This window comes from Culex pipiens, chromosome 3 (assembly GCF_016801865.2).
Source record: "Culex pipiens pallens isolate TS chromosome 3, TS_CPP_V2, whole genome shotgun sequence".
Lineage (NCBI taxonomy): Eukaryota > Metazoa > Arthropoda > Insecta > Diptera > Culicidae > Culex > Culex pipiens.
The window spans coordinates 70,384,973-70,405,622 of record NC_068939.1 but is presented as its reverse complement, the minus strand read 5'-3'; the positions used below and the strand labels follow the sequence as shown (position 1 = coordinate 70,405,622).

General features: G+C 42.9%; 1 protein-coding gene across 6 annotated transcripts in view; it reads right to left on the bottom strand.

Annotated features, from left to right (window-relative positions):
- Positions 1-20,650, bottom strand: part of LOC120419966 (protein grainyhead) — a 441,413-nt gene that overhangs the window by 41,698 nt on the left and 379,065 nt on the right. For 4 of the 6 annotated variants that reach the window (XM_052711198.1, XM_052711199.1, XM_052711200.1 and 1 more), the window contains exons 6-9: positions 11,345-11,464; positions 9,807-9,916; positions 9,225-9,722; positions 1,434-1,596 (exon numbers count right to left, since the gene is read on the bottom strand). In XM_052711198.1, coding sequence (XP_052567158.1) covers positions 1,434-1,596; positions 9,225-9,722; positions 9,807-9,916; positions 11,345-11,464 — 891 coding nt within the window. The remainder of the gene's footprint in view (positions 1-1,433; positions 1,597-9,224; positions 9,723-9,806; positions 9,917-11,344; positions 11,465-20,650) is intronic. The other 2 variants (XM_052711202.1, XM_052711201.1) reach the window with 2 other exon arrangements.

Genomic DNA, 20,650 nt, shown 5'->3' with positions numbered 1-20,650 from the left:
TAGAATGAATTTCATGCGAACGAATTTCGCTTCGGCGTACCCCTCGTTCGTTTGACGTTTGACAGGTGGTTGCGCGGCTGAATCACAAGCGCTCACAGAACAACAACAAATCGAAACGAGTCTGTTTCTATGTTGTCAAAAGACACTGAAGTTGTAAGTAAATTGTTGGGAGATTCAAGCAAAGCTTAAGCAAACCAGGACAGGTAATTTTAACTGTGAAAAAACACCGAAGTTGTAAGTAAACAGTCGTGGAGACTCCAAACCCGAGTTTGTTTTGAGTCTAAACCAAAACAATCCGACGCACAAGTTCCACCGGCGTGCGTTACCGGTTCGACCCAGTCTCGACGTCGTCGAGACACGAACCAGTTTTGCCCGAAAGAGGGCGTTTTAATCGAACCGGTAGCGCGGGTGAATAAATTACGCTCTCGCGCGGAACCCAAAGCGGAGATCAACCGCAGAATGGATCAGGCGCGTGCCGCGCCGGCCCGCATTCTTGGGCTGTTAGAGGTCCGGCCAGATGATGAGAGGTAGTTTTTCGCACGATCGAAAAAAAAAGAAGTATAACAAACCAGAATTTCTTGAAACAAGTTTTTCCTGCCAATCGCGGGTAAACGTAAACAAACCGTTTGGCGGGCGCTTCGGAGCTGCGCTCCGATTATTAATCATCGTGGACGGGGTCAAGGTGAGCCAGAATCACTTGTTCTCCGGACAGAGATTTGAGGAGTCCCGAAAGAAGCGAAACAGGACTAACTGGTTCGAGAGAGGATCTAACGCCCGTGTCGTCACCCGTTGACGCTGACGCGTTACACAAAAGTCACAAGAGCCGTCTCGTCGGGGCGATAATTCCCAGATGGGACGCGTGATGAGTCAGGGGTTTGGCCCCGGAACGGAACAACAGAAGTGACGAAGTGCGGGAAAGAAGATACTTTTCGGATACAGTAGCGAAGCAAAGGGGTGCCAGCCAGGAAGAGATCTTCAGCAGATAATGGATTGAGTATGTTACGAGTGACGAGCGCAGGCGCCGCCGTTGCCTTCTTCATCCTCAATTGAATGTGACGGGGCTCTGATTACGGGCGATGTTGCGAAGAAGGGGTCGTGAGTAGGGATTTTTTTTTCTGGTTGTTATCATGCAAATTAGCGAATGTGACGATAGCAGTTTGAGAGGAGAACTTGAAAAAAATGTGCATGGGAACTTGGGTGGTGATCAAAGATTTCGATGATTTCTCTCTTCAAATCGGAATGCTTAAGAAAATTGTTATTTTAAAATAATTCAAACGTATAGGATTTATCTCAATTGAACTCAATTCAATATTGCTCGGTCTCTCTTACTGTCAAACGCTGGTAAGCGAGCTGTGGTGAATTCAAAACGGCTGTGGTGAGTTATTCAAATTGACCGTTAAATTGTTGATTGATGAATTCAAAAAGACACTTACCTTCACCGTCTGACTCTTGAGCGGCTTGTCCGGGTCGTGGATGTACTCGAGGGTGATGCCGTAGAACTGGCCCTTGTTGATGTACGTTATCCGGTCGTCCTCCCGCCGCTGGGACGAGCTGATCGGACTTTCCAAAAAGTACTTGAAGCCAACGTTGGAGAATCTGCAAATAAAAAAGGGAGACAAACGGTGTAATGAGTGCGTGCGAGTCTATAGAAAGTTCAAATTCGTTGGAATTGTTGTCGTATGGCTATTAGTGTTCCACCGGCGGCAAGGCCCTCATTAGCAAACCCGGCCCGACCCGACGCTGACAGAATGGATTTATGAACAACATAATTGAAAGTTTCGAAATTCTTGCGCGCCAAATGCGTCCACGACAACTGCAACTAAATTGCAGTTTTCTACGCCACGTCCATTATCACTGTACGCAGCTCGGCACTAAATTGGCAAGTGCTTCCCCTCCTCTCTTACCTCCAGCAAGCTGTCCATAGCCGGAGGGAGGTTCGTCGTCGACAAAGTGGCCTCTCGCTGAAGGCACAATTAGAAATTTCTATGAATTAACAGGGGAATTGTAGAAATAATATCGAAAATTCCTTAACCGGCCGTACGTGCCAGGGCGTGCGCTGCAGCTGTCACCGAAGCCCAGTGCTGCCAACCGCGCAATTTTGCCTATGGTCGGATGACAGATGATCGCGAAAGAATTCGCTCTCTTTTTAGCCCCGTGCAAAAGGCAAAAAGGCGACCAAATCGAATCGAAAGCATCGACATTCCTTATCGAGAGACATCGAGGCTTGGCCGAGACTCTGCCAGCAGCAGTCCCTTGGACTCATCGCATCTTCATCATCATAAAGATGTTCGTCGTCCGGCGGGGCTGTTTTTCCCATTTTTATGATTACGCGATGCACTCTCTTCGAGCGGGTTGATTTAATTTCAGTCGCAGGGGCTTTTTTGCGCGATCGCGCAAACTACACTCAGTTTTGAGAAAAATGGTGCGTTGGTACTCCTCATCTGAGATCACACTCTGAAATGGTTCTCGCTCAAATATCGTTTCAAATGTGAGTTTCAAAGGGGTCACTCAATTTTGACAATAGACCGAAGTCGCTCATCGAGCCATTGTCAGATCCTTTGCTCACGAATCGATTAGTTCTGATGAATAGACGATACTCACTCGTGAGTTCTTCATTGGATCGCAATCGCTCAAAAATCGATTCTTATTAGCAACTTTGACGTTTCAAATCGCAATCGAAAGGAGGAATCAGTGGTAAATTTTGCCAGGTACCACGCACGAGTGAGTAACTTTTTGAGGAGCCCCTTTTTCGATCGTACTCACTCTCAAATTGATTCGTTACGAAAATTTTAGAGGTTTTGTTTTCACAATTCAGAGGAGGAATGATTGGTGGATTTTTACAGCCCTAACTCCCAACTGAGTGACTCACGGGTGAGTACTTTGTTGGATTATAATCAATTCCAGATTTACTTGTTTTGAAAACTTTGACGTTTCAAATTAAAATGGGAAATAAGTGGCCAATTTGCACAGCCACCACTCACGAGTGAGTGACTGTTTAGTGAATTCTTTTTTCGGTAGTTGCTCTCAGATTGATTCATTCAACAATTTTAGACGATTTATATCGAAATTAAAGAGAAGAATGAGTGACTCTTTGACGAAAGCCTTGTTGGGTCGTAATCTTCACAAATTGATTCGAATCAAATTGATGAAATTGAGAATTAGATTACTCGCCGTTGAGTGCTTTACTGAATCAAAATAGCTCCAAGTCGATTCGTTTTGACAATTTAGATCGATTCGTATTGAATAGAAAATAGGAATGATTTTGACAGACACCACTCACGAGTGAGTGACTAATTGGTGAGTTTTTATTTTGATCGTGATCACTCAAATCGATTCGTATCGACAGTTTTAAACATTTGAAAGAATGAGTGGTAGATTCACGAATGAGTAACTCACTGTTGAGTGCCCTTTTTGGATTTAAATCGCTCACAAATCAATTCGTTCTGACTATTTGAGCGACTCGTGGTTGAGTCACTGAGTGTACCCCTGTCATTGCCGCTCCGGTTTTGTTTATTTTGGTTTTGCGATTGATGACCATAGAGGAGTCCCCCGCCCCTCCTCTAACCGTTGTGTGTGTCGATGATCTTAAATGGTCAACTGCTGCCGCAAGATGACCGCAGAGCTCGCGAAGGGGGATAATTGCTGGAAACTAATTGATCTTTAATTCCGTTCGATCGCGCGGTCTTTATCTATTGGCACACGGTAAGCGAGCCGTTTCCGAGAAATTGACGGAGCATTTCGAGATGAGCACGTTGAAGATTGATGAGGCGGGAGTTACAGGCGCGTGTTCGCGTGACAGTAATGCACTGTGCGATGTGCGCTAAATAGATCGGGAGCCTGGTGACATGATAGCCAAGTGATTATTAAGAGGGAGAATCGATCCGGGTAATGAGCTATTGAAATTGTTTTGATTTAAAAAACTGACTTCTTAAAAGGAAAAAAGGGCTTTCTTGAATTGAAGCCCAACGATTGTATTTTTTCGGGTACACGGAGAAAAATGAGTTCCAAAATTCATTAACAAGCGTTCATGATACTGGAAACCACGAACAAAGTGTTAAAATTCCATGGTAGGTTTTTAAAAAACGAATCATGTCATTTGAACGGTTTGTTCCTGGTTCCTCATTTCATGAACATTTGTTCACGATTTTGAGAACCGATTTTTCTCCGTGTGAACACAATAATTTTGTGTTGGTAAAGAATTGTCAATCGAAGCTAGTAAAATCGAAACTGAGAAATTCCAGCCAGCATTTTCTACTCTAAGCTGGAAATAATAATGCAAAAAATTGAAAATCTTCCAAAGTAAGCAAGCATTCCGTCATTCAGCTGTCATCGCTCGTTTCCAGCGACGTCTGTTTTCGCGCAACCTTACCAAAGCTCAACGCTGATCGGAAGAAGGAAGGCTTTTGTTGACCCAACGTTGCTACACCGCGCGCGCGACAAGAAGAAAAATGCCTCGGATATCGCTTCAATTATTCATTCATCGCCAGTTATGTATTATAATGAATTTCTTTCCTCGCCGGCTGAATTGAATGTGCAATCCGGAGAGAAAAGCGCATAAATAAATGCGAAATTGGCGAAGCCATGGGAAAATTAGTGCAAAAATTCAAATTTGGCGGGATTTTGACAACCCAACAAGAGGTAGGAGGGCGGGAAAACAAACAAATTCACTTGTTGTTGCGCGAACGACATAAAATAATTGATCTATGATACCAATTATCCGGGCCGGCCGTGGTTGTCCCTTCTTTCTCGTGTGTAGGACTTTGGATGGACCGACGTCGGTCGTCGGACGACGACGGGATGAATAATGGAGAGATGCATGTACATATCGTTATAATAAAGATTATGATTATCTTTATGTTTATTTTATGTGCGTTTTTTCCCTCCGCTGACTGTGGTCCCCAGCGTTCTCGGGCCTCGTTTTAGCCGATATTTTGCGGGTTTGGGGTTTTTGTGAAAAATGTTTATTTGTGGACTGTTTCTCATTCTGGGCCGGATCGTTGTCGTTGCAGCAAATTGGACACCGTCAGCACGGGGTAGACTGGTCCAAGGTGGCGCGAACTGAGCGGATATTGGTTACGCGCGGTTTGGGCAAGGACTTTGTCGAAGACCGCGAAGCGATACGACGTAACCACGAAAAGTTAGGGGCGTTTGAAGGTTTTTGGGGCAATATTTTGCGGGGTTAAACGGGTATCTAACTTAAGTTGTTCATGGGGATATTTTCTAACAGGTCAGGTTTTAAACAAAATATAATTTAAGGTGAGTTTCGCGTTTGACCCCTGAAGAGATTGAGACTGGGTGTCGTCCAATCGAGTTGTGGTTTTCGACAAAGTTGTTCCATAGACCTCTCCACAGTAACGACGATAATGCCATCATTGCTTCGCTTGGAGACAGTGATTTTAGCGGATTGCATACTGGATTTCGTCATGTTTGTTTTCAAGTCTAAGTTGCCTAGGAATTGATAATTGGGGATAGAATCAACTCCACCTTAATCAGATTCGCCATGAGGATATAGGATTTGGAAGACGGAAATTGTTGATACTTTTTTAACAGGATAAGGGAAAATCTCCACGGTATTCTCAGTAAGTTTGGCTTGGAGTTGAACGGTTTAGGAAGGTGGATGGTCTAAGAAACAACGATAATGCCATCTAGTGTTCAAAAAGTCGCAAAACCCGCGAACCAGCCTAGTGGAGGTCCACGCGCAGAGACAAAGTTCGGGACGATTTATTTCCCCCTTCCCAGTGTACGAACTCTTCGAGAACACCAACGATGCCCGGCGACCGAAGTCACGCTACGGCCGTAGCTGATTTGTTTTCCATATGATTTACTCCCGGCTCAGCTCGTCGCAATAAGATAAGCCTTTATCCGGACGACTTACAGTCGTCCCCACCGCGTCCGTTCGAAAAATATTATTAGCGATATACTCCTTCGAGGTCGACCCCGCACCTCAGAATGCCGCGACCCGCGCGGGGCGAATTTATGGAAAAGGAAATCATTAAATAGATTCGCGGCGCACGTAAATAAACGGACATTCGAGGGACTGTTGCGTGGTTGAGCCTTAAAAATAGATCATTTCCTCCTCGCGGACACGCACTGCGCTATCGCGGATCAACGGAACAAGTGTCGCGGAGGGGCGCTTTGGGGAGGGCGCCATTAAAACCGAATCAAATCAGAGCGGCGAACAACGGCGCGATAGTAATGCAATTAAATTGCAATTAAACTCTCTTTTTCGCCGTGGCGATTGGCGTGCAAATGCAACGGTTCTTTGCTGGAAGCTAGCGGCAGCAGCAACAAGTGCACTCATTAACGGGGAGGGGCGCCTTATCTTAAGCTGCCTGTTGTTGTCCTCCGGAGCAGGGAAAGGCAAAGTCATTCAGAAAAGAAACACATCTCGCGCGCCAGGAAGAACGTCGGGACGTTTCGTCCCGTTGGACGGAGTGCGGTGTGCAGGGAGATTAAATTTCAATTAGTATTCCTCCCGTTACCGCCCCCCTCTTCAATTGCTCTCGACTTGACGCCCCGGAGGGGCGAGGGCGCGTCAAGTCCGGGCGGGAAAAGATCCATTTCGGTTAATCCATCAGGGTGCCCTCCCCACCTTTGCTGAGCCGTTCCTGATGAAGATTTGATTGAGGAGCGGTGTGCAAAGTGCAGTGCCAGAACGGAATTACTCTGGAAAGGGGCGCTTACAGAGTGTGGTGCTTTGTCTTTGAGTAATTGAATCAATCTGTGTGTGCAGCTTACGACGTGCGGACACTAATGGTCGTGCTAATGGGGCTGCTCCGGCGCTTAATTGGTTCAAATCACACCTAATTGCGAACATCAACAGCTTTTTTTCGCTTGCTTGCTCGGGGGGCAAAGTGCCCCTCCGCAGGGTTTTGACAGATGGTTGGAGGGCGCTTGCTAACTATGGGAAATTTGTTGGGGGTTGGTTGGGCTTGGAAAAGAAATTTCTTGAAGAAGCGCCTTAAAATTTTACATTTCATTGGGGAAATTTCATTCAAAAAACGAAAAAGGGCGTTTTGAGGGGCGTTTAACTCAAAGATAGTCAACACTTGTTTTAAAACTTGACTAAAAGAAGATTCGAGCGAACGAAAAGCGTCCTAGCTTGTTTAAAGCAGTCGCCTTTTTTAAATTTTGTCTCCAAAATGCTTTTACGAATGCTCTTAACAATATTTAAGGGCGCACTGGAGTAACCGCACCTCAACACAAGTTTCAAAGCGGCCCGTATTGGTATTCGCGAATATTACAAGTTTATGAATTAGATCTAAGAATTTTAATCCATCCAAAATTGCGGAGAACTCAACTCAATAAGGCGCCTGTGAATAGCATAAAAAATATGTTTAGAAAAACGTCCTACTTTTTATCAGAAAGCACCTTGTTACTTTGTAATTTGAATATAAAGGTTATCAACCCAGAAATTGAAAGGCGCCTAATGAAATAGGAGCCTTGTTTGGACGGTCTTTAGAAAATGCACAATTTAAGTTACAAATTATATTTTTGAAAAATCTAAAAATAGCACAGCGAATAATCAAAAAGAGCGCTTTGCCTCTCCAATGGGCGCCTTTCTCAGGAGACTTTTCATAATGGACTACCTTTTTGATTTTTTTAATGCTGAAAAGGGCAAGAAAAATAGTGTTTATTAAGCATGCAGCACCAATCAAGTGAGTACTTCAAAAAATGATTTTAAGGCGTTTTTTTTCTTTTCAAAACTACGGATTAAATCCTAATCGGTTTTCTAGAATGAGTTTTTTTTTCGCCCATAACGAGTTAAATAAAATGCATCAGTTGTCTCAATTGGTCTTCTAGAATTCACATTCACATAACTTGCGATAAGTAACTGCTTTGGAATACATTTAGGGGGCGCCTCAGTCAAGCACCCCTTAAGGGGCCCTTTTAAGAAATGTTCAATTAAAGTTCAAATTTTTCTTGCAGAATTATTTAAAAAAAAAACATGTTAAGCCAGTATTCCACAACTTTCAAAGGGATATATTGAACCTCTGAAGGCGACTTGATTTTCAAAAGGCGCTTCCAAACATTTAGCATCTTAATTGGTGTTCTAGAACGCTGCAAAAGGCGCCTCACAATAATTATCAGGGCTGAACAGAAAAAAATCTGGTTTATTTTTACTTAAGAATATAGAAATATTTTTATTCAAATTATCACTCCTAAAATTTAACAACCCTGCTCCTAACATATCATCGTACTTTCAGACATACCCCAGTAAAAGTTAAAACTGAATTTTTATTTTTTTTCAAGGGCGACTCACTTTTTAAAGGAGGGCGCCTTTTTCAGGCGCCTTTTAGAGAGAAAGAAAACTACAAGGTAAATGCCATGAGGCGTTCAACAATTTTAGAAAGGATAAAAAATGAGGATTTTGAGGAGCACCCCTTTCAAATGCCTTCAAATAAAATTGCAACAGTAGATCAATTTAACTTCCAGAATGGCGAAAAAGAGTTTAGAAAGCGTTCAGCATTTTTTTACCGGAGTTTCTTAAGGCGCCTTAACAAAGCGTGCCATATATTTCTAAAACGCCGTGAGGCGTTCAGCAATGTTAAAAAAGACGCAACGAGGATTTAGAGGAGCGCCTTTATCAAGCGCCCTTTTTAGATGCCTTCAAGTTAAATCAGAACAGAAGGTCTATTTAACATTAGGAATTTTGAAAAGGGCTTTTAGGAGTTTAATTTTTTTATAGGAGTTTTTTTTAAGAAGCGCCTTACCTAGGGTCTTTTCAGACCCACCTTAGTAAAAATTTAAATTCTTCTACATGTTTTGAAAGACGTTTAACAAGCATCAGTTTTTCGAAGACGGCGCCCTTTTCAAGCGTTTTTTAGAAAGAAAAGTTGTAGAATGCGGCAAGGCGTTCAGGATTTAAAAAAGGATGAAATGAGGATTTTGAAAGCTTTCAGATATTTTCTCAGAGGGGTATCTTGAATAAGCGCCTTAACGAAGTGTACTTTCAGGTCTATTTTTGATAAAGTTCAAATTGACTTCAAATTGTTTGAAGGGTATCTGTTTTTTTTTTCGAAAAAAGGTGCGCCCTTTTCGGGCGCCTTTTAGAAAAATAATAAAAAGGCGCCTTTTTAGGAGAATTGTACAAGGTAGACTTCTAAAGTGCCGTGAGGCGTTCAGAAACTTTAAAAAGGATAAAATATGGATTTTAAGGAGTACCCCAAGCAAGCGCCCTTTTCAGGCGCCTTTAGGAGAAAAAATAGGTGTCAGGTACTTACATTTTTGGTATTTGCACTTTGTCGGCGTCGTTCTGCCGGCCGAAGTCGTGCCACGGTCGGGACCGGGGCGGGGCCGTCGCACCGCTGCCGATCGAGGTCGTCGGACTGTTCTGGCCCCCGTTGACGACCATGCTTCGCTGCATGCTGGCGACCGACGCCGGAATGGCGCTCGAGTTCGGATCCAGCAAACCGGCCGGGGCCTGGCACAGTTCTGTATAATCGAAGGACGGTTGTACATTATTCTGATCTCTGGGAGTAATAGCATCGGCACCAATACCCGAATCAGGACTGGGAAGGTCCACTGTGAGGCCGGCGGAGGTGATGGTTTTCGTATAGATCGACCCCGTTTTCGAGACGTAGCGCCCCTCGTACGTGGTGGCGGATTGCGGCCCGTCCGGGTCCGCCGTACCGTAAATGGTACGTGCCGGGGCGTAGCCCTGCGGGTCAAAGTACTCGCGGTACGGGTACTGGTCGGCGATGAAGGCCGCACCGCCCGGTCTATTTAGAGAGGGGGGAAGAAATGTGGGGGTTTCTGTCAAAAAAACGTTGCAATTTGGAGGGGGAAAGGCGCAAGTTACTCACCCTAATCTCTGCTGGTACATCCCGTACTGGTCGTAGGAGCTGGGGCTGGGCGAATTGGCGTTCACATTGGAGCTGGCCGTCGCGGCCGAACTGGTCTGATGTGAGGGATTCTGTCAATGAGAGGACACACCAATCAGTTAATAAGTGGGTTAACCTGGCGACGGAGTCGCGTCAGTTTCGAAAAGTGAAATCATTTCTCAATCTAATTAAAATTCAAAGTCTGCGTCGATCAGTCGTTTTCGGAAAAAAAACTTGGACGGGGCGTTTCGGAGAGAGACCCTTAGATAATAGTACACAATTTGCTTTTGGGGCTAGGCGCGCAAGGTGGACCGTGGTCGTTGAAGGAGGCTGTCAATCTGTCTACCACAGTGCGTAAACTCGTCTCGTCGAGAAAACAGATTTTCGATGGGCCGTCCCGCGCCACTTTGTTTATGTAAATATGCTAATATTTCTTTTGGTTTGGATTTGGAGCTGATTTCGAGAAACGCTAGCAAAGACATTCGGTGAAAATATCGATCCAAATCAGCTGTCACGTTGACAGCCAGTGCTGCCAGCCGTAATCCGGCTTGTGTCCGCTTAATTAAGGCGTCGTCGCGGGACTCTTCTATCGCGCACAATGCTAACTAGTTTCCGATAGTTTGTGTCAGATTAGGGGCGACTTTGTGTCCTCCAGTTTTGCCTGTTTTATTTTTATTTGGATGATTTTTTTGTTTCGTGTTTGGTCAGGTCGTTCGCATTAGCGAAGGACTTTTGCGAATTGGACACAGGGGACACAAAGTTTGGGGGAATCCACTTAGCAGGGCGTTGATTTGAACTCGATCAATATCCAAGGTAGTCAAGCTAGGTGCAATAGTAGGATTTGCAATGGTTTTGTGGTGTTGCCAGGGACGTCAAAAAGATCGTTGCTGTAACTCTCGGTCGATTTTGTAGAGATCCCCTCTACATACTCACAAATGGTCAAATCTAACGAAACAATTGATGTCCTCGTGACTTCCAATTATAGCTGGAGGCATCAGAAGGCATTCCGAAGTTTCACTGTTGCTTCAGATCAAAGTGTCATCGAAATTGATCGAGTTCAAATTTATAGCTACTTCCTGAACTCGACCAATATCCGAACCAGATACGTCCAGTACATCAGTTGAGCTTGCAAATCCAAGCTGATGTTCCCTGAAATCATTAGGAATGCCGAGGACATCGAATCAGTTAATCTTCCCGACAACGGCTGATTTTGTAAAGCAAATGTCTACGAACTTGACCGTAGACAAAACTAAACATCATTTCGATGTCCCCGAGGTGTCAAATTATGTCTGGCAACGCTGCAAAGGTCCCTGATGAATTAAGTTCGCATTAGCTCCAACAGCACTCGATATTGATCGAGTTCAAATCGCTCCGCGCCAAGAAAGGTCAAACCTTCAGCGTGTCGCGCGCGTTTGATCGCGTGAGCGAATTGAGAAATGATTTATAGACGGCTTAAAACATATCCCAGGGGTCTCTCTCTCTGTGTTCAGTGTCTCTCTCTCTCGGTTGGGGTTTCTTACCTGCAGGTAGAGCTGCGTGCTGCCGGGGGCAGCATACATGGCTTCAGCCGAAGGACTTCCAGGGCTGGGTGGAGGCTCTTTAATCTGTACCGAGGGCGATGTGGGCTGGACGACCAACACCTGCAACGGAGGGGTAGATAAAGCGTGGAGAAAACGTGAAAACATGCAATTAGAAGTCCGGAAGGGGGATTTTTTTTATTTAAGGAGGCTGAGAGTGAGGAATCTCCCAAAGTCGTGACGGTGGGATTCCGGGCTTAGCAGTGATAGCGACCTAATCAGTCACTCTCTGTCGAGTTGGAAAGTGCAACACACATTCTCGCAGACTAAGTACCAATTTGCAACGGTTCATTTCGCGCCAATTGCAGGTCCTACAAATTGAGTGTGACGTGTGCGAAAGTCCCAAACACTCCCGAGATCGCAATCGGGATCGCATAAATCTTCAACCTTATCGGGGCCGCAGTTTCATCATGTACCAATTAGTTATGGCCTGCCAGCCAGAGTGCGCGCGAGAGCTGGGGTAATCGATTTGGAGGTTACGTGAATCCGTGGATACCTTATCGATTAAGGAGGCAGGAATTGGTGAAGAAATCTTGAAAGTCCGAGCGCGCGCGCGACTCCGCGCAAACAAGATTGCATAAATTGATTAATTAAAATATCGTTTCTTCTCCACCTGATTTTCGAGTTCTCAAGGTACTGCGGCGGGCGAAGGTATCGCCCGCGACGATTGGAGCAGTTTCAAATTTCTGTTTGTCATCAAAGCGTCTTTTGGCTAATTTAAAATCAAATCAGCAAGTTACTCTTCCTCTTTCTAAACCAGATGGTTTCAGGCGCCTTTTCACAAACGTTTAAGGCGCCTAAGTGTCATTAAACGCCTTTTGGCGAATTTAAAATCAGATTAGCAAGTTACAAGTTAAACATGCCTCTCCTGGATTTCCTTTTTAAAAATAAGATGGCGCCTTTCCGCGAATCTTTCTGTTAGCCATAAAAGCGCTTTTTGGCTAATGTAAAATCAGATCAGTTATAAGGTAAACGCTCCCTTAAATTTCCTCTTTTTAAATTGGATTTTTCCAGACATCTTTCCACAAACTTTTAAGGCGCTCAACTGTTTTTTTTTGCCATCAAAGCGCCTTTTGGCACGTTTGAAATTAGTTCAGCAAGTGACAAGGTAAACGCCCTCTCAAATTCCCACTTTCTAAATGAAATATTTCCAGACGCCTTTCCGCGAACTTTCAAGGCCCCCAAGTGTTTCTGCCGGCCATTAGGCACCTTTTTGCTTATTTAAAATCAGATCAGAAATTGAGGGGAGAGACATCTCTTCCCTTAATTTTCTATTTCAAAATAAGATGATTCCAGGCGCCTTTCCGTGAACCTTTAAGGCACCCAACTGTTTCGGTTTGCCATCAAAGCGTTTTTTTTTTCTAATCTAACAACAGATCAGCAAGTTGCAAGGTAAACGCTTCCCTAAATTTCTTCTTTCTAAATTGTATATTTCCAGACGCCTTCCCACAAACATTTAAGGCACCCAACTGTTTTGTTTGCCATCAAAGCGCCTTTTGGCGCTTTTAAAATTAGTCCAGCAAGTTACAAGATAAACGCCCCCATAAATTCCCTCTTTCCAAATAAGATTTTCCAGGCGCCTTTCCGCGAACCTTAAAGGCGCCCAACTGTCAAAAGCGTTCAACAATGCATCGGAAGAGCGCTCTCCGAGCACGCACGTGCTCGTAAGTAGAGCTCAACTCAAGTGGTGACGTTTGCTAGAAGACCGCACCCGATCGGGAGGTAGGAGATAGAAATCTCCAAATATTTGGATTTCGTTTCAACGGGTGCGCCATTGGCGCCAATTATTGTTCCCGATTGAGGGGAACCCGGGGGAGCTTCCGCGGGGGAACCTCGAAAGATTTGATTGATCAGCGCCGTAGAGCTCGCTCGCTCGCTGTAAATCTATCGGTGGCGGTGAGGTAGTCATTTCTGGTTGTGTCGAGATCTTTGGAATATATATTTTATTATTGAGTGGATGATATTTTTTTGTGTCTGGGCTCTTCGGAATGACGGAGTGGAATGGCGTATAACCACAATCAATCCCTGAACAACCGCGGGGGGGGAGCACGCGGAGGCACGGAGAACAAGCACATATTAGATTGATGACATTTATTTTGTGGAGACCAGGGGGGTTATGATTTCAACGAGATTTTATTGGGTTTCTCGCGCACGCCACCGTTCTGATGGTGTTATCGTTGAATGTCAGACACTGGCGGGTGCACCAAATAAGGACGCGCCCGACGGGAAATGGACCGATCATGACTCGGCTGGACAAATGCGGGGGGACTACCGAGAGACACACATAAGCTTGCGGGTTATAAATGGACTGTTTGACGCAGACTTTTCGGAAAGGTCAATTAAAATTGATCTGGATAATTTTTCTGCAGAGGCTGGCCTTTTCGAGTGCTATAAATCAAGTTTAATCAAAACCGATCATGACTAAAGACTTATTCGTGATACAGAGTTCTTTTATAAAAGCGTAAAGCAATAACGCCCTTTTGATTAAAAATTTGATCTGTAAGCGCCCTTCTAAATAAACACTACAAAAACGCAAAAGGCGCCTTCAAAAAAGTCTTTTAGTCATTATAGAAAGTTTCATCGTGAACGCCCCAAAAAACTCGATCTGGACACCGCTAAGATCTTTTGAACGTAAGCACCCCCGTAAATTTTTTTGAAGCGCCCTTTTGAAAAAAATAGTGTTGAGATGAAATTATATTGAAAAAATGAGGCGCCTTTAGTTCTTTTGAGTTAAAACAAAAATCTGTCATGTAAACGCCCCCAACTAAACTTGTTTTCTTGCAAAAACATAAAATAATTCTAAAAAAATCAAATTTCAAGAAGATGCGCCCCTTTCAACTTGCAAAACTTCTTTTTTTACAAACGAGCTCCAAGGTTACAAATCTCCACGCCAAACACCCGGGACGTCCGACAACGGCCAACCTGTCAACCTGCCATTAGCCACACAGGACACCAACCCCGGAGACGCCCCTTTTTGAATTGTCACTTGCCACCTGTGCGCAGCAGCGTTCTGTTCAGGCGTTGGCGTTGAAAAATGTCCACCGCGTCTCATTAGGCATTACGACCAGCGCGCTTTGCCGTGGTGTTTCGGGTGGCCACTGGTCACATTATCGCCGTTCACCAATCTCCAAGAATGTCGATGTCCTCGAAGAGGGCGCATACAACCTGCGCAGCCAGCGTGTTTAATAAATTACATAATTTGAATAAATTTTAAAATTATTCCAGTAGCACTCCTGAGTAATGACTCGCTTCCTTTCACAACTCATTTCTCCGACTCTGGCGGAGTTTGTGTCGCGACGCAATCGATCGCAAGGGTTGAGATGGGGAGGGGGCGCAAGGGCGGATCTCGGAGCTTGTAGCTGTTATCAAGAGCCAATTTTTCCACGTCAGTCGACGGCGACGCCGCGTTGCGGCGGAGAAAGACCCGATAACGAAGACACATTCACCACTTGTTGCAGGGCCCCGACTTGGCCAGCAAATTTCCAATTTAATTTTGCACCGTTTTTGGAACCAGAGTGTGCGCGCGCAGTCGCGCAGCGCGTTAAGGTAAAGTGCTTTTCAACATTTAATATTTTTTAATTGCAACATTTTACGACACATTTCTTCAGTTTAGGGACGCCCGCTGTTGATTGGTCGGCCCGTATCAGTCCGATCGCGAGTCACGTCAGATTAATTATAAATTCAACGATTATTATCTCAATTCGAGCTTTTATTTTCGCAGAGTCGAGTCGAACGCGCGCGAGATGAACAAACAAAAAGTTTGGACACCGAAAAAAGGCGCTCAGAATCTGTCGCGTCCCCCCTCTTTGGAGGGGGGCTTCGCCCCACAGCGTCCATATTAACACAACGAGGGGCTAATAATTTCCCGAAAAAGAATTAATTAGTGCTCGCGAGGCAGATACATTTCTTGTTTGTGCTCTTGGCGCGCACTGTGCGCGAAGGTGACTTCGGCGATCACTTTGAACTCGATCAATATCGAAGGCGGTTATGCCGGTAGCCTCAACCAACAATTCAGGGGCTTTCTGGAGTCCCCTGCCATGATCTGAACTTATGGGGACATCGAAAAGTTCCATCCTTACGACCCCAGTCCAGTTCGTAGACATAAAGTCTACAAACTTCACCGGAAGAAAAACGAATCATCTTTTCGATGTCCCCGCAGGTCCAAATCGTTGCAAGTCAAGTCTCAAAGCGCCACCCGGCGACGGTCCCCCATAGCAGTCCCAATATCCATTTTTGGTCACGACTCAAAGCCAGACACTCGGTCCCAAAATATTACTTTCGATTCTTAATTACTCGCTATAAATTCGAGCTTTATTTATCGCGAGCACTTTGCGTTTGGGAAGAGAGACGGACGCGAGGATCGTTTTGCATTTTTGGGGTTGTTAATCAGATTTGTTAGGTGTGCGCGTCACGCGTCGCGCCGCAAGCCACCCCCGATTTATGAATATTTATGCGCAGCACCAGGGGAAAAAAGTTTGTTCGGACAGAGTCCCCCCCCGTTGCTTTTCGGGTGAAATCTGCATAATTGGTGGGACGCTGGTGCAGATCTTTTGTCACCATTTGTCGATCCTTTTCCAAGGTTGGGTGGCGGTGAAAAAAGATCGATAATTGCATAATTGGGCGAGCGCGGGCGATGTTTTTGATTTGGGGTTTTTTTTTGGGAAGAGCATAATCCTAAATCAGCGATGTGTCACTGGGTCAAGTTAACATGGGGTTGACTGCAGTGATGCCATTTTTTTCAAAGGAAGTCTGTATTTCCTTGGGAAAAAGTCTGTGTTTTCTCGTCGATTTTTAACTATGAGACTGACAAGACTGTGAAATAAAGATTTTTTCTGAATGTCTGGCATGGCTGGTTTGGATTTTGTGCTTGATAACCGACATATTTTTTTTTTATTTTTAGTAAAATATTATTCTTCAACTTGAATTCACAAAAGTTTGAAAAATATTGTTTTTATTTCTTGTTATTGTTTGTATTGTTTTTTTTTATATTGGTGATTCTTCTTCAAATAAGATTTTAAAAGAGTTTTTTCAAAGCGAATTTCGAATTTTTGCTCCTGATAAATCTTCAAAATGATAAAAAAGGAGATCATGAAATAGTGTGGTTTAAAAAAGTTTTTAAAAACAAATTTGAATTGTTGTTGAAGTTTTACTCTGGATCAATTCTTTGAAATACAAAGGGGAACTCATGAAATGATACCTAATTATTTTACAATATTATCGTATTACAATTGATTTCACGAGTTTCTTAATTGAAAATGAATAAAATTTGATTTTATAATATGTAGTTCTAGGAAGAAAAAATATGTCTCTTTTAACAAAAAATTGCCTTTGCATTTTATAATGTTTCTCTAGGCTCATATTTCAATATGTTTTGAAATTCATTGTTCAAAATTCTGAAACCTAACATGAGATACAATTGTTGGAAAATTCTCAATAATTCCACTTACAAACTTTTAACTGCTAGAAAAATAAAATTAGCTTCAATAAATAGATTTATATCAAAGCAAGTGCAGTTCAGAAACTCATTCATTTGACAATGCTGCCAAATTAACAAATTTCAGTATTTTTGTATGACCCAAGCTCACCCCCAGACCCAATTTCACCCCTGATGACGGTATGTCTAAATGAAAAAAAAAATCCATCGATATACAGAATGGTAACGAATAGAAAAATATTCACCAAATTTGAAAAGTAAACAACTTCATCAAATTTGAAAAGTAAACAACTCTAACAATTTATTCGTAATTCGATATCCTGAAACAGTGCTTCCAGATCATCAACTTGAAAGACTAAAATTTCTTTTTCCAATTCCAAAATGTACAAAAATGTAGTTCCGGATGCCGTTTTTATCCGATTTTTAATAATTCAGCGTTATAAAGATCAACAAATTCCACCTAAATCTCGTAACCTAATGACAGTGTTGCCAGAATTTTAAAACTAAATGATTAACCATAACAGTCTTTTAAAAAAACATATCAGCGAATATGCAGAGAAATTGATCTAGAAGTCATTTTTTTTTTATAAAAAAAATGCAACATCCAGCCATGCAAAAATATATTTTTAAATTAATTTTTGAATGCAGATTTAACCACACTGATGCCAGATTTCGGAACTGGAACTGGACTGAAACAAAATTCACGGGATCATCTTATAGCGATTGATGATTAAAAAGATATTTCCGGAAGTAATTTTGCACAACATTTATGGAATTTGATCTTGAATAATTTTAAACAGTTTATTATTGTGCACATAATATCACATGAGTCGCGAAATTTTTAGGCAGTGTTGCCAAATCATCAATTTTTGTGGCTCCAAAAAGTAAAATGGTTTCGGAATTCATTTCCATAAAAAAATATTTTAAGATACCAAAAAGTAATTGCATCCGAACTGGTTAACGAAAGTTCATACATTTTAGAACAGTGCTTATAATTTTAGACAGTGTTGCCAGATTTTTCCGTATTTTTTTTTTTGAAATATATTTAAAAAAAATGCACACAAACAGATGACCAAGTTAAGCTCTAACTATTGACTAAATTAAGTTGTGCAAAACGAATTTAAATAAAAAAAAAATAGATTATTAGAGTAAACTAATCTTATGAATAATTTTTCCACAACAGATTGTTTTCAGAGTATTTATTGAGGAATTGTTTAAAAAATATACCTTAATAAATACATTCATTAGCGTAGAAAAGGGGTTTGAAAAAGAATGTTGGAATAAACTTGATTCTTAAAATCTGATAATATAAATGAGACGATTTCAAAAATCTCATTTTCGTTCAATTTAAAAGTTTCTAAAAATGTTCTACAACAGCAAAATCATAGCATAGCATAGCATTGGTGTCTACCCGTAGCTGCTACTTCGTTATTGACCAGGACCCCCAAACATTGCTCCGTGGACCACAGATGAAAAGTAGGAACCAATCATCACCCCTTCGCAATTTTCAAAGGTCCCTATCGTGCTGATCAATACCGACGCCGGCCACGACCAGTGGTAAGACACGGGGAAGTGGATGGGAATGTTAGCCGATACTTGAGTGATGGGACCGCCAAATCGACTGCGTCTCCGACAAAGTATCACATGAGTTTTGAGGGGTTAGTAAGATGGGTATGAGGTCAGGATTCACTGTGGTAGGTGATGCGACCATGAGCAATTTGTTTATCGGTTGAAATTTTAAAAATCTTAGGCAGCCGGCTGCGGAAAGATACCTATCTAGGGATTTAAATATAGTATTAATTCGACCGCGATTCTCCAGAAATTCTCCGTCGGCGTGCCTTCCGATCAACGGTGATGTAGGAAGGGCTTCATTCATTAAAATTATTTTATATCATAAGCCTTAAAACATATCCGTCGACGTGCCTTCCGATCCTCGATGATATGGAAAGGACTTAATCCAGCAATACGACTTGCTTGTCTCAAAAAACAAAAATCGGATCGTTTCTATCGAAAACTATATAAAGAGAACAAAAATAAAATTCATCGGCCAACGAACGCGCGAACAAAAAATAAATGAAAAAAGAGGAAGAAGAAATCCAATCACCCCATGTACACAAATAGCGACACAAAAGAGACGGAAAATAACACGAATAAACAGGACTGCGCGTCCACACAGGCACCGCACTACTAATGCCATTATTTAATTATACTGACCAATCATCCCATGCACTCGAACAGCGACACAAAAGAAACGGAAAATAACACGAAAAAACAGGACTGAGCGTCCACACAGGCACCGCACTACTGATGCCATTATTTAATTATACTGACCAATCACCCCATGCACTCGAACAGCGACACAAAAGAGACGGAAAATAACACGAAAAAACAGGACTGAGCGTCCACACAGGCACCGCACTACTGATGCCATTATTTAATTATACTGACCAATCACCCCATGCACTCGAACAGCGACACAAAAGAGACGGAAAATAACACGAAAAAACAGGACTGAGCGTCCACACAAGCACCGCACTACTCAAAAATGTTCTACAACAGCAAAATCAGAGGGAAACTATAATGAAACATTGTTTCCATAATTTTCGGTTGAATCATCGCTGTGCAACTTCCAATGTTCTATCCTTTCATAAATTCAATTATGTTTCCCCCAACATTCTTTCAATTCAAAGCGTCACAACATTGACTGATGACTGGCACCATATTCGGACTACCTATGCGGCCATTCGTTTAGTCTCGCCATTCTAATTATGATCAATCAAATTCCACAAACGAGCCGAGCTCCGTCTGTTCTTAACCACTTTGCGCGCCACTTAACCACATCACACACTAGCAAGAGCTACTGAGCTTAATCCACGCGCTCAGCAACTAACACACACACACACACACACACTCACACTCGAGCTTGCTAAACAAAACAAACCACTTAAATGTTTCTAATCAATTTAACGTTTAATCACTTCTTATCAACGGTCTTTGATCACAACCCCTCCTTCCCCTCCAAGTTTTCGACTTAAACTTAGTCGGTGCCATTACACAAAGTTTAAGCTAAAATACACGCTCACACAGCATACTAATGAAATCAATTTCCAAGCCGCCCAATGGGAGCGCAGCTCCGCTTAACTACACTGTACTTGTGAGTGTGTGCTCGCCCAGCACAACAACGAACAAAAAAAAACTTCAAATTAATTACACCCCTCCCTAAACTGCGCGCCGAACAGTGTTGCCAGGCCGGTATTGGTGCGCGCAAGTGCTGCGGTTTTTACTGCTCACACGGCGGTAATTATATACACAGCTTTTGAATAGCAATTAATTTTCCTTCGGGCGGCTTAGCACAACACGGCACACACAGAGGAGTTGGGTGTTTTTGTGTTTAGATTCGCGGAAATTACAGACTAAAATATATACACAGTGTGTTACTAACCATTCACTGGTTAACTCCGGCGGTGGTGGTGGCGCTCACTCGCTGATATTGCGTTGTAAAACACGAGGAATTAGACTTTTTTTTCTGTACAACGCTGAACAACTTTGAGCACTGCACGTAAAGGATTTGTTTGTAGATTTGTAGAACTTGGTGTCGGGGTAGGAAATTCCGACGTCTAATTGAATGTTTCACCGGTTTGAATGCTTCACTCGGTGAATGAGGTTATGTTTTGCGCGTTGTTGGGATTCTTTGGCTTTGGTTTCACAGCACTGCTAGGTTTTCCTCAGTTTTCTTCAACGTTTTAAGCGTTTTGACACAACACAATTTGTTATCTTTCACTTTTTCAGTTTCACTTCTTTTGATATCACACTTG